At 32.7% G+C, this 13,142-nt stretch overlaps 2 protein-coding genes across 3 annotated transcripts; one reads left to right on the forward strand and one right to left on the reverse strand.

The window, feature by feature from the left end:
* The first annotated feature begins 8,142 nt into the window (after positions 1–8,142).
* Positions 8,143–10,276, forward strand: LOC142552669 (ethylene-responsive transcription factor ERF118-like). Its single transcript, XM_075662429.1, has 2 exons — positions 8,143–8,795; positions 8,960–10,276. The coding sequence occupies exon 2, from the start codon at positions 9,159–9,161 to the stop codon at positions 10,218–10,220; it is 1,062 nt and encodes a 353-aa protein (XP_075518544.1). The 5' UTR covers positions 8,143–8,795; positions 8,960–9,158; the 3' UTR covers positions 10,221–10,276.
* A 466-nt stretch (positions 10,277–10,742) lies between these two features.
* On the reverse strand, positions 10,743–12,772 carry LOC142552670 (tetraketide alpha-pyrone reductase 2-like). 2 transcript variants are annotated; one of them, XM_075662430.1, is made up of 6 exons: positions 12,555–12,772; positions 12,178–12,350; positions 11,876–12,064; positions 11,507–11,669; positions 11,075–11,264; positions 10,743–10,992 (listed from the first exon to the last, which is right to left on the reverse strand). In XM_075662430.1, the coding sequence occupies exons 1-6, from the start codon at positions 12,658–12,660 to the stop codon at positions 10,851–10,853; spliced, it is 963 nt and encodes a 320-aa protein (XP_075518545.1). In that variant the 5' UTR covers positions 12,661–12,772; the 3' UTR covers positions 10,743–10,850. The 2 variants fall into 2 exon arrangements, with proteins under 2 accessions (XP_075518545.1, XP_075518547.1); XM_075662432.1 differs by lacking the exon at positions 11,876–12,064.
* Positions 12,773–13,142: the final 370 nt, after the last annotated feature.

A 13,142-nucleotide genomic window follows, 5' to 3' on the forward strand; every position in this document is an offset into this window, starting at 1 on the left:
TCTTAAATGTGAAGTCATGAGTCTAATTGACAGTTATATTGATTCATGTTGATTATGTTCCTGAATATGGTACATATTGATTTATGTTCCTGAATATGGTACATGTTTAGAATAGGATTTATTCTTGATATGGATTTATATTCTGATCTGAATACATGTTAGACATATCTGTTATATGCTTTTATATTGTTTTTATGATTGCATGTATACATGATTTATACTGAGAATGTAATTCTCACCGGAGTTATCCGACTGTTGTCTTGTTTGTATGTGTGCATGGCAACAGGTGGGATATGATCAGGGTCAAGAAGAGAAAGAGGCTGGACTAGATAGCGTGGAGATCCGGGCTTCGAAGCAACTTAGGATTCAGCACTGATATATAGTTGAACCTAGTTGAATTCTTGTAGATAATACAAGATTTGTATATTTATGTTTAATATGTAATTTGAATTGAATTACATTACCTTTCCGCTTGTATTTTTAAAAAAAAAAAATTTAGACCCTGTTTATTATAATTGTTTGAATTATTCCTAAAGACGGTTAAGGAATGAATTAGCGTCCGGGTCCCCACAACATGACATATATGAATAATGCATTGATACACCATTAAATATTTTTTATATTACTTATATTTTCTAAAGTTCAAAATATCTGTGTTGATTTCATTCTGAATGTGGATATTATTTATGTAATTCGTTTGATCTAAAAAACTAGAGAAGAATTAAATAATATTTAAAAGTCCTGCCATTAAAATCATTTACATCAATAGTTCGACTAGTTCGCGAACATGTTCGAATTTGTTCAGACGAACTCGAATTCGAAATGAATTTGTGCTAAAATAATTTAAAATTTTCGAGCTTCGAATTGAGCTCGAAATCAAATAGAACCAATTCGAGATTTAAATTTTTTGTCATATTCACCTCTATTTGATTCATTTAACCCCTTAGTTTTTGTATGAAATTTTAAACATTTTAAAAAAAATCAACCATACTTTTATAAATAATTTTTCATTTAACCCGATGCTATTTATGAAAAAAAAAAATTGTGACAGAAGAACTCACAATTAGTACTACTCATAGATATATGTGTTAGATAAACTTTCGGACTGAACACGAGCAAATCACTTCGCTAATGCAATCTTTAACATTATAATGCTGAATTTATAATTATTTTCTCGATATATAAATGTTCATGTATTAATTAGAATGAACATGATAACGCAATCCTTATGAAGTTAAAACATGTGTTTGCCAAAGATGACATCTCATCATGTCAGTTCTGAACAGGAAATTCTGGATTTTCCATTTACCAAATTGGAGTGCTAGCTATTTCGTTTCTTAATAATTAGGCTCTTTTTTTTTATTTTTAGCCTCCTTTTATTTAAGTCAATTTTGATCACGAGATGGGAATGATATATAAACATGACGAATTCAAGATTTGATCGGTTATCTCGATCTTTGGATTTTATGTATAGGGGGGAAATATGAGTTTCCAATTGTTTTAGCAAGTATATTTTTTCGAAAATCGTAAAAAAAAAAAATTTGATTTTTTTGGCGTCTGGCCGGATTTTTTATTTTTATTTTTGAAAAAAATGTTTGGAGAATAAATCGTTTGAATTATATTTAGAATAATTAGTTTAAGTTATGAAAATGCTACATAAGAAGTGAAGAGAAATTGGAAAAATAGAAACTTTGTTTAAAAAAACATTGAAATGATCATATTAGAAAGTAAATATGGATTCGATCTATTTCGGAAAGCGGTATGAATTAATGGTCATCCATTTAATGAGAAAATAAAGTTGAAAACATTAATTTTCTGCTTCTCAATTTATTTTGTATTCGCCACTGTTTAAGAAACGTGTAATAAAAAATTTAAAACTATTAAAAAATAGACCGTGCAATTTATTTATAGATCGAAGAATTGATGTGGTATTGAAAAATGCTGACGTGACATCGGAAATTGAGACGAAATAAATTAAAAACCAGCAAAAGCCGAAAGAAAATACGACAACTTAGATAACTCAATTTACTATTTTCCCTGAATATTTGTTAATCTAACGTCGTTGTCTTGGTAAACTAGCTGGGATTGAAAGCTATAGCGGCATTTTTACGGTAACAAATAAATTTGATGAACGGCATGCCAAGTACTGCATATTATTTATCAACTTATGGGCAACCAAAGCACGTCTTAGTTTATGTTTATTTTTTGTGGTAGAATTGATTGCGTATGTGATTTGAATTTTTCCTTTTTTGGTAGAGCGGATAGCATTTAAATGAGATTCGTTTATTTCACTATTAAGTGTCTTGGAACGAGATTCACGTTATTTAAAAAAAAAAATTCAGCCAGATGTGATAGCTTTAAATTTTTATTTGATGTGCATGGTTTAATAAATTTTAACCGTAAATCTAATCTTTTTTAAGAAATTTATTGAGGATATCATTATTATTTTCATTTTTAAATTCTGAAAATTAAAGAAAGTTAATTTTCATATATATATATATATACACGATTAAAGTGACATATATCGGATGTCACTTTAATGGTTTGTGCGTATTTTTGCATGATAGGGATACGGAGATGACATAATAAAGGTTCAAATAATTGCATGCCAAAACCTATCCAGGGTTTGGTTGGTTCATGATCTCTCAGTACCTTATAGATAATTTTGTTAGTAATCACTTAAATTTATATCCGATTTATTTTATAGAAATATAATAAAATATCCCAGACCTGACAACTTTAAAAATAAAAATATAGTATAAGAGGTACGAGATAATCGATTAAATATATTGTATTAAAACATAAGGTGATTGGAGATCGATCAAATGCCACATATTTACATTCTAAAAGGTTAGATTATTTGAAATCTAATTTATATTGTGCTTTAAAAATTATCTGTAGTAATCAAGCAATAGTTCGATTTTTTTATGAAGTTTTCTCCGGAATATCGATATGAATTGAAAAAATTGGATCAAGTACATGGAAGCCAGCTTCTGGTTAACCTATATATAAAGCACGAAAACCATCTATGTAATCCCCACTTTGATAAATTCATGTGGAATGCTGAAGGGTTGTCGTCGATCGTCGTGACGTAAATGTTTGTATGACTACACCCAAGGGCAGAGCTACGTTGGGTCTTAGGTTGGGCTCTAGCCCCACCTAATTTTTTTAAAAAATAATATGTATGTCTTATTTTATAAATTTGTTGATTAGCCCCAATCAATTTTCTCTGTCTTATTCACTATCTGCACTCTATGTGGCATCTTCATTCTTCTCTCTCAAGCTATCACAATTTTTCGTTACTTGAAATGGTCATAACTTCACCATCGGTCGTCGATTTTCAAAATCGATCGTAGATTCGGAATAACTAAATAAGTTACAATACAAGCAAGCCCTAACAACTTTGGGCCAATCAAAGACCTAAAAGCCCAACTAAAGTTAACAGACACAATTATTTGCCTCGTGTTTGGGATTACCGATATTTTTTATTTTTTATTTTTTATTTTTTCGAGAAAGAATTACCGAGATTTTCATTTGCGAAACGATGTTCCAACTTGCTTGGAAAATATAAGAATATTTTTTCTAGACATATAATACGAAATTAAAGTAAAAAATAAAAAAATAAAAAATTGTCTTGTCTATATATAGCAAACGAACTTGCTATTCATTTATCATAAATTAAACCTACTGAAACTACACTTTTATGGTAAGGCAACTCTACAACAGCAAAATACGATGTTAGATTATTTAATTTTGTCCGAGTAGAATTTAACCGCTATAAGTAAAATGATTGCGTATAATACACTCGAATGTTAATAAAGTAAATAATAGAAGAATCTGACTTACTGGTGAGATTAAATGAAGAAATCAAGTTTAGCAAGAACACACGGGTGACTAGTCATCTATAAGTTTCATAGCATTTACGTGCTTGTTTTGTTTCCACACAATCGTATGGTGACCTTAACCCTCTTTGGTTTTAGACCTCGGAATTCTCCGGGACATCCATACAACATCCCCGCAACTTTCATCTCTACAAGATTTCTTCTTTCTCGAGAAGATTTCTCTCTTCGTACATACAAGGATTCATGACAAAATATAGGTTGAGTTCATCTTATCCTAAAATTATTAAGCTAATCTACTAATGATTCATGTTTTGCTATATTAGCATTTTAAATCTTGATATAATATTACACGCATATTAAGATATGAACACGTGGACATATACAAACCACATATAATGTATAAAATGACATCACATGCCCATGATTCTTTCTTTTTATGAAATTATTGGAGTTGACTGCGAATACATGTGATATTTATAATTACCTTTCGTCTAGGCATAACATCACTCTACAAATTGACGTGTGATGTATTATTGACTAATAATACATTGGGCCAAATATTTAAATTGGGCCAAAAGCCCAAATATTTTATCCTAGCAAATTCTATTAATCTACTACTCAAAAAATGGGTTGATTGCCCGTTTAACTCGGCGACGCACCCTCTGATTCGGCTGATTGGATAGAATATATATAAAAAGCGATTAATCTGAGCATTAATATATCACTGAAGTGACACAAAGTGAGAAGGCGGTCACTACTTTTGCCCGACGCAAAAGCTTGAAAATGGAATCCGACGTACAAGGCCACCCGTATACGTCGACGGTCCCAGTGGCAAGTGATTTCAGTGGTCAAGATCCGTACAACCTCACGTGATGTAAGTGATCATCAATAGATTACTTAAGTTCGGTTGGCGTTGTCATGTGATAATTCATACGAATGTACTATATAAGTTGATCAAAGAGACCTTGTAATATTTAGTTCAATTTGTATTATTATCCATTAATTAGATGCAAGAATTCTCGTAATAGGTTTGGGATTGGGCTCCTTCTCAGGCCACGTGCCAACTGGCCCTATAATGTCTTGGATAATTTTCATCGGATACCAATTTACACTTAATACCCAAACATTGGATTTTTCGTGTGTTGATGTCTGTATTTTTTACGTAGGAGATCGGATCGTCTTATGCCAACTCCGATCCACTCGTGATAATAGATTTCATAGACGGCATGGCCACCCAGCCAATTGAGCTCAACGTATCTAATAATTCACATTTATGTGTACGTCACATTTGAAAATTAAAAAAATAATAATAATAATACAAATATCCGAATTTTAAAAAATTGAAATATTTCAAAAATAAATTGTGTAGAAATTAAATTAAATATAATAATAACACCTATATTTTTTATTCGATGGCATAATAAAAATACGATATTAATTTATAAAAATGTAAGAATTTTTTAAATATATATTTATATCAGCAATATTTCAAAATAAATAAATTAAAAAATAAGTATATTTTTAGTTATAATTAAATAAAAACTAATTGATATTTTTTTTTGGAAAAAACATATATATCAACGATATGTTAATGTTTTAATTTATAAGCATAACTTGAACTAAATATTGGATAATAATAATAATAACGTTATTGGATAATAATAATAATAATAACGTTAATAATCAAGATATTAATAATGTTTGTATTAATAAGTATAAATATCATTAAACTAAACATAATAAAAAAAAATTATTATTGATAAGGATAACCAACATTAAAATTTAGTAGTTATCAATTTATTAATTTATATACACAAATAAATTATTTTTTCAAAATAAAAAAATATCTTTATATTTCTTAAAGTTCAAATCAAATTAAATAATAATGATATATATTAAATATTAAATTATATAACTTAAGATTAGCACGAGCACGTAATAAAAATACATAATACGAATAATTATATAATAAAATAATTAACAAAAAACCATTAAAAAAAATACATTATCCGGTTGTTAAAAAATTGAACTCGACCACCAGATTTGCGATAACAAGACAAAACTCAAGTTAAAATACAACTGAAATGCATGAAATTTGAAAAAAACAAAACAAAACAAAACAAAACAAAAACAAAAACTCGTTTTAACATAGAGAATAAGCTAAAACAGCTAAAGAATACGAAGAGGTAAGAAAAATTGTAGCTATTTGCCACGAATTTTAAGAAAATGTAACTCGCAGCAAAATTCCATCAAACAATTCAAATTTTGAAATTGCGACGGAAAAAGTATACCCAAACCGTTGTAGAATGTAGTATAATTCTCTCAAACTCTAGTACTTGCGACTCTTTACAAGTAACTACAAATTATGACGTATCGTCGTTGCAAACAATGTTTTGCTAAAACGTCGGTTTAGGTCAAACCACAGCTATTTTACCACGGTTTCAGAAAAATCATGGTAATTTGCCCATGGTATTATAAATTCCTTGGACAAATTCAAATAGCGACGATTTAAAAAAACAGTCGCTAAAATTAACATCGATTACTCTAGTTTCGTTGCTAATTGCTTGGTTTTTTAGTGACGTGTAATTAACCATTGAGGTCCTTGCTGGTAATGATGTTAAATAATTATATTTGATATTTATTCCATATATACAGTACTCTCCCCAATCATATCGTTGAATCGAAATCCGATGGGGCTGATTATGAAAATGCTAATAATACAAGTTGTCAATATGTTTAGGCCTCTTCTGCCAATTCTATCACATGCATGTACGAAAATGGCAAGAACAAAGTGACGAAATTAAAATTATGGATTTCAAGAAATATAATCTATTCGGAGTAATGCTATATAAGGAAGCCTGCATGTCTTCTTTCATACATGAAATCTGAAACTATTTGTGCATATTCACAACACACATGGCAATATATTATAAACTCTTTCACAATTAGATTACATAATCTCAATTTATATTAAATAATTTTGACTAAAGGATACCTGGGAAATATATATACACACACACCCATCAATGTATCAAATCGCACTTAGAAGTACAAATATCTACAACTTTGCCATCATTCTCATTCATGCAAGATTTTATCTCGTCGGGGTTATTATAATTGCATGGCACGTCAAGAGCCTGGACTACATTTTAAATTAGAAGTCTCCTATTGAATTTTTATTAAAATATATTGTCGAAACGTCTTAAATCACCACATTGATCAAAATTAAACTGTGATTTGTATCTCTTTCTTGTTAATAAATAATCTTCCAAGTCTATTAATATAAATTTAGAAAATATTGATTTCATAAAGATATCTTTGAAATACTGTAAATGTAACAGCTCGAATCTATATATTTTTATAGCTCGTCGTAAATTTATTTAATACGTCTAAGTTAAAAGTACATGTCAACTTAAAAATGATCAATTCACTGTTTGGATTGTAATAAATTTAATTTGCTTGTTCTTTTTAACGATTTACATATAATTTTTTTTCATAATTTATGTTACGTATCATTATCGTTCATGTTGGAATAATTTTAACCGAAGTGATCCATCAAATGCAATTATCATTGCAATAAAAAAAATACAACAATGATATAATTTCATCATTGTCAAGCATCATTATTCATTTACTATCTTCATCTTGATGATAATAATAAAGTTTCAAATATACGAGTTAATTATTTGTTTCTTATTATTATTCACCAAATAAGCTTATATATGTTGTTTACTTTTATAAATATATAAATGCCAAAGAAAGAGGACCAGAAATCTAATCGAAAATAAGAAAAAGGAAAACGAGAGGATTATATAGTGTTATATTTTTTTCAAAAATGATAAAAAAAAATTATTTTCCAAAAAAGTTGAAAAACACGAAGATATTGTTTCAAACATCCACGGACTTGATGACCAAGTATCTCAGTGGCAGCACAAAAAATAAGTACAAACTCCAGACCCAAAACCGACAATAAGGAAAAAAATGCCTGCGGAAATCGGATTCGTGGAATTCTGTCTTTTGGCACTATAATGCTAGAAAGCCAGCCCCCATCCTCTGGCGTGAATGCCACTCTCTGCAAAACTCAATCCGATTGGGTCGTGGAATAAACACGCGAGAGACACACCAACAATGGCATGTCATGATATGCATGACATAAAAAAGTCATGCATTGTATGGCCATATGCCGACCCATCATGCATTTAATTACCTACTCCAAATATACGCACAGAAATCTGTATATATGCACACTTACTATTCAGCAGCAATCCCTGCAAAATGAATACATTTCAGTAAAAACAATACGTATTAAACTAATAAACGTATGTGTTGACATAAAGTATTCCCTAACTGTTTAATATATATATATATATATATATAAAGTTTTCTGATTGATTTGTTCAGGTAAGGAATGATATATATTTTATCCATCCTGTGTTTTTCCCCGCATTGAGATTTGGGTTCTTGGTCAGTCAGTTGTTGTTTTATAAAGTAATCAATTATTACAAAAAAAGGGCGAAAATCTTCTCTTTTCTGCAAGTTCTTGGGTGATTCGTACGGTCGGTTTTATTTATGTTGTATTCTGGCAAAATCGCAACCATCCATTTGGATAGATCGTGGCTTTTGTGAGAAGTTATAGTCGGTGAGTATTTGTGAAACATTTTCTCTTCTAAAACATTTCTTATTTCTACTGAGCCCATTTTTTCTTTTTTGCTCGTTTTATTTTTCTTTGTTAAAGTTTTGAGAAGAGAAGGGAGAGGTTTATTTAGGAGGTCTGTAGCAGGCAAGAGATTTTATGTCGGACAGTTTTTATCTGGCTTTAAACTTTGGGGCTGTGTTGAGGCTCTGTTTTTCATCGATTCCTGCTAAGTGCATGCCAAGATCTCTCTGCCTTGTGATCGAGCAGAGTGTCAGCCCTTTCTTCCCAACTGTTTCGATGCGTTTTAAGCCAAAGAGGTAAACAGTTCTTTTTATTCCCTTAAACCCTCTAAGGATTTTTGGATTTGATTGGCGTGTGTGTATGTTTTGATGTGTGGTTTGGCCGCTTTGTTTGTTGATCTGAAAAGGGTGGTTGTTAATGGCTGTTTTTTTTTTTGGCTTTTCTTCGGTTTTGATTGCAGGACTTGCTCTGGCGTTGTTTATTTCAGGGGATATCATATAAATCATTTTTTAATATTTTCTTGCTCTTCAGAGAACCTCTCACTGAAAACCTTCGCTGATTTGAATCCCGTGAATTTTGGGAAAATTATCTGGTTTCTGTTTAATTTATTTGGTCTGTTCTGTTTGCGAGACTACTAAGTTATCGGGGATACTCTTGCTATGGGGCTCTGTGGTGTAGTGAAGCAAGAAAATACGCCTAAGCCTCTGATATTTGTCCCGATGAATCAAGAAACTGTAAGCAGATGCCAGGAAAACAGGTTTCAATCTTCCAGACCCATAAGGAAAGTCCGAATTGTTTGTAATGATCCGGATGCTACTGATTCTTCCGATGATGAGGGGGCCCTTGAAATGAAAAGAAAGTGTTTTGTTCGCGAAATTTGTTTCCAAACTCATGCTGCGTGCAGGGTATCAATTGCCCCTAAAACAGAAAGTTTGGCTCGGGGTAGCAGCAATGGCGAAAAAAATCTCAAAAACAAGTGGCTTGTACCCACCGAAGTTAGCAGGCCAACAGTAAGTCCAGGGAAATATAGAGGCGTTCGCCAGCGGAAATGGGGAAAATGGGCAGCAGAAATACGTGACCCAATCCAGCAAAAAAGGGTCTGGTTGGGGACTTACAATAGCGCCGAGGAGGCATCGAGGGCTTACGAAACAAAACGAATGGAGTTCGAGGCCTTAGCTAATAGCACCGAGTCTTATTCTACAAAAAATTCTAATGATGCTTACAAGAAAACTCTCTGTTCCGTCGTGGATTCTGAGAATCGGAAGCAAGATCTTAATGTGGCTGAGGACTCTAGCCTCAGCGTCATGTCGCCCACTTCCCGCACATCTCCATCTTTGGTGATTGATATAGATTCTTTTGTCTCGGATTCGGTTATAAAGATCAAGTCTGAAAATGTGAAAGCTGATGAATTCTCTGTAGGGGCTAGTGGGCTAATGGATGAAGAATTACTGGCTTTAGCACAAATTGATCAAAAGTTTAACTTGGATTTGGATCTTGATTCACTCACCGTAGTTGACGATATTTTCGGGATACAAGTGGACGACTTATATTTTGGTTTTGAAGATTTTCCGATTTCTGGATTCAAGGATTCGGATCAGCCTTGTGAGCTGCCGGATTTTGACTTCGACTTCGATTTCGATGCTTTTGGTGAAAAATTTTCTTGTGTGGATGAAGCACCACCTCTTAAAAATGGAACTCCCCTTAATGTAGCATGCCCTTAAGTTCTGCAGTTAGTAAAATTATTTGCGGTACTTATTATTCATTATACATCAAATTTTTTTAAAAAACTAAACTATGTAGTTCATGTGAGGTTCTGTTCTAGTAAAAGAGTCTGTTTGCTAAAGGAGATTTTGACTGTGGCATGTATCATTTCGAGTCTCCCTCAAGTTTTTATTCTGCTACCAGAGGTCATAGCCATAGCCATAGCCATCTTTTCGCAGTTTTGCGACCACTAGATTATCATCCAAGCGCAGATTCTATTTCTAGCATTGATATGTAATGTTCTATTGGAATTAATATTGAATAGATATATGATCATCAGGTTCGCATGTAACAGATTCCTAGATTCTGAGAGCTTTCCTCACTCTGGGTGTTGAAATGGAGCCGTTCATGTTGTGCACAACACCACCATTTGATCAGGGTTCTAGATGATCCGACGGCTCTATTGTGTACATCACGGTGATTTCTATGGGGATCCACATGATCCAACGGGATTTATTGTGTACAACACGGTGATTCATAGAAAAATGGAAAAATTAACTGTTCTCGTCGATTAATTAATTAATTTAGTATAGACTGACTTTGTATTGCATCAAGGTACAGTCATGTTTCAAAAGAGCACAAAAACTATTTTAAAGGAATCCCTTGATTTGGAAACTTTTTATGCAATCATCGAACATTTGGTCTATCGTTTTGAAAGCAGGGAGGCCCAATTCGAGAATCTTGCTACTATCCATGCTATGCGGGTTGTTATCTCCTTCTTTATTGCTACATCTGAAAAAAAAAGGTAATTTTTTGAATTTCTAATCCATCTTTGAGACCAATAACGCTCAATCTTTGCACCAGAGGGACTCACTTGGTTACGCAAGGATAACTTGGATATCTTGCCCTTAAAAGACCAATAATTTCTGACCAATGTGCAACGGAGCTTGAACATATAAGCCTGCCGGATGCTTTGCTTTCTTCCATGGCCAATATATGCGCATTTACTACGTCTTCTATGTGCACGAATCCAACCGTTGTGTTGGGGTACTCTTCAGTAAGGCCTAACAATAGTAACACGCACAAAAGATTTAGAAAAGAACGAACAAAAAAAAAGAAATAATTTACAGTAAATGTTTTCTTTCTTAGATTTGGGTGTTAAAGTCCTTCCTTTCGATACTAGCTTCATTATTGAATCAATTGTGCAATCTAGTTGTCGAAATTAACGTTTATGAAGAAACAGAACGCACAATTTCAAAAGCAAAACGAACTGCAATGAATCAAAAGCAGAATAAAAAAATCCAACCTTTGACAATAGCCAATATTATGACCAAGGTACTAGTGGGTTGCGGTGCAAGTAGTGGGCCAACCACAAATGAAGGGTTCACAACAACAAGATCTATACCACTTTCCTTAGCCATTTTCCATGCTTCTTTCTCTGCTATAGTCTTAGCATAAGCATACCACAGCTGCAAATAAGACTTTATATATAAATGCGCGCATAATGTTCAATGATTATCACGTCTCAAACAAATTTAAACTGTAAGATCGATTTTGAAGAAACCATATCGTTTCTATAATTGCGTCGATTTATTTTTTGGTCACTCGAGTTTGCGTGCATTTTGTGGTGGTGTTTGCAGACAAATGGAAATGAGTTAGAATAGGATTTATTTACATTGTATCGTTCACAATACTCTGTATCACTCCAGTGAGATTCGTTAAGAGGCGATACTTGGTCAACGTCGTATCGATATCTTATGGAAGAACAGGACGAGGTTAACACGACCCTTTTCACACTACTTGTTTTTTTGCAGGAGTTTAGAACATTTAAGGTCCCTCTTAAACATGGATCGATCAAATTTTCCTGCAATGTTCATGGATGAATGTGACATTAATTTAAGGTATATGGAATGAGACAATAACTTCAAGTAAATTGCTTATGAATAAAGATTTTCAGTCTACCCTCCTTAAACTTGCCTTGACATTATCATCATATGCCACAAGCACCGGAGATGCGGTGTGGAAAACACCGTCGACTCTGGCCACGGCCTCGTCGAAGCTTCCCTCCGCCAACAAATCAGCTTTTACAATATGGAGCCTCTCCTTCGCTCCATTTAGCTCCCAAAGATAGCTTATTTGGTCTACATTTTCTGATGTAAAACAAAGCTAAAACATTTGAGTGCAAATTAATGTTTGTATGACCAGAACCATTTTATATTGTCATAGATAAAGGATTTCGTATATTTCAATTTCTTTTTTGAAAAATCGAACATAATCACAAAATAAAATAAACAGTCCGTGTCCTCAAGATCAAATGTCCGTGCTCAACAACAATTAATATGAATGGAGAAAACCTGGATTGCGCACGGTGGTGGTAACGGTGTGACCCTTTTCGAGCAAAGACTTGATGAGATGAGCAGCGATGAATCCTGTGCCCCCGGTTACACAGTACTTGCCCATTTCACATCTCCTTCATCAACTCATGTGCCGTCGGGGGCCTTCTAATAAAGTCGCCAATCTCACGTTAGGTAAAAGTTTGGTGCGTCATCTCAACTATCATTCTACCCTTTAAATTATTGCATTATTATTAAACTAATTACTATGTTTTGTATTTGGTATGGATCTGGCTTGTTTCCTGACTTCAATTAAACCTATTATTAGGTAGAATTACAATATTCACGGTTGAGATTAGAAGAAATTTAGTTATGAAAATATTTGACCTCACCAGAGTGAAAGAGAAAAAAAAAACAATAAAAAATTAATCGAGTTAGGTCTAATATATTCTGAATAATGCACTTTTTTTTCCGCCTAAAACAAAGTGGATGAAGTAGATTGTAGTAGAGTAGTGAAACTCATGGTCATCAAAATTGGGTAAATTGCAAGAATTTATTTCCTCCGGTCCGATATTTATGACAATCCGTGGCTGGATTCAGAACAGAATA

This window comes from Primulina tabacum, chromosome 8, assembly GCF_025594145.1.
Source record: "Primulina tabacum isolate GXHZ01 chromosome 8, ASM2559414v2, whole genome shotgun sequence".
NCBI classification, from domain to species: Eukaryota; Viridiplantae; Streptophyta; class Magnoliopsida; order Lamiales; family Gesneriaceae; genus Primulina; species Primulina tabacum.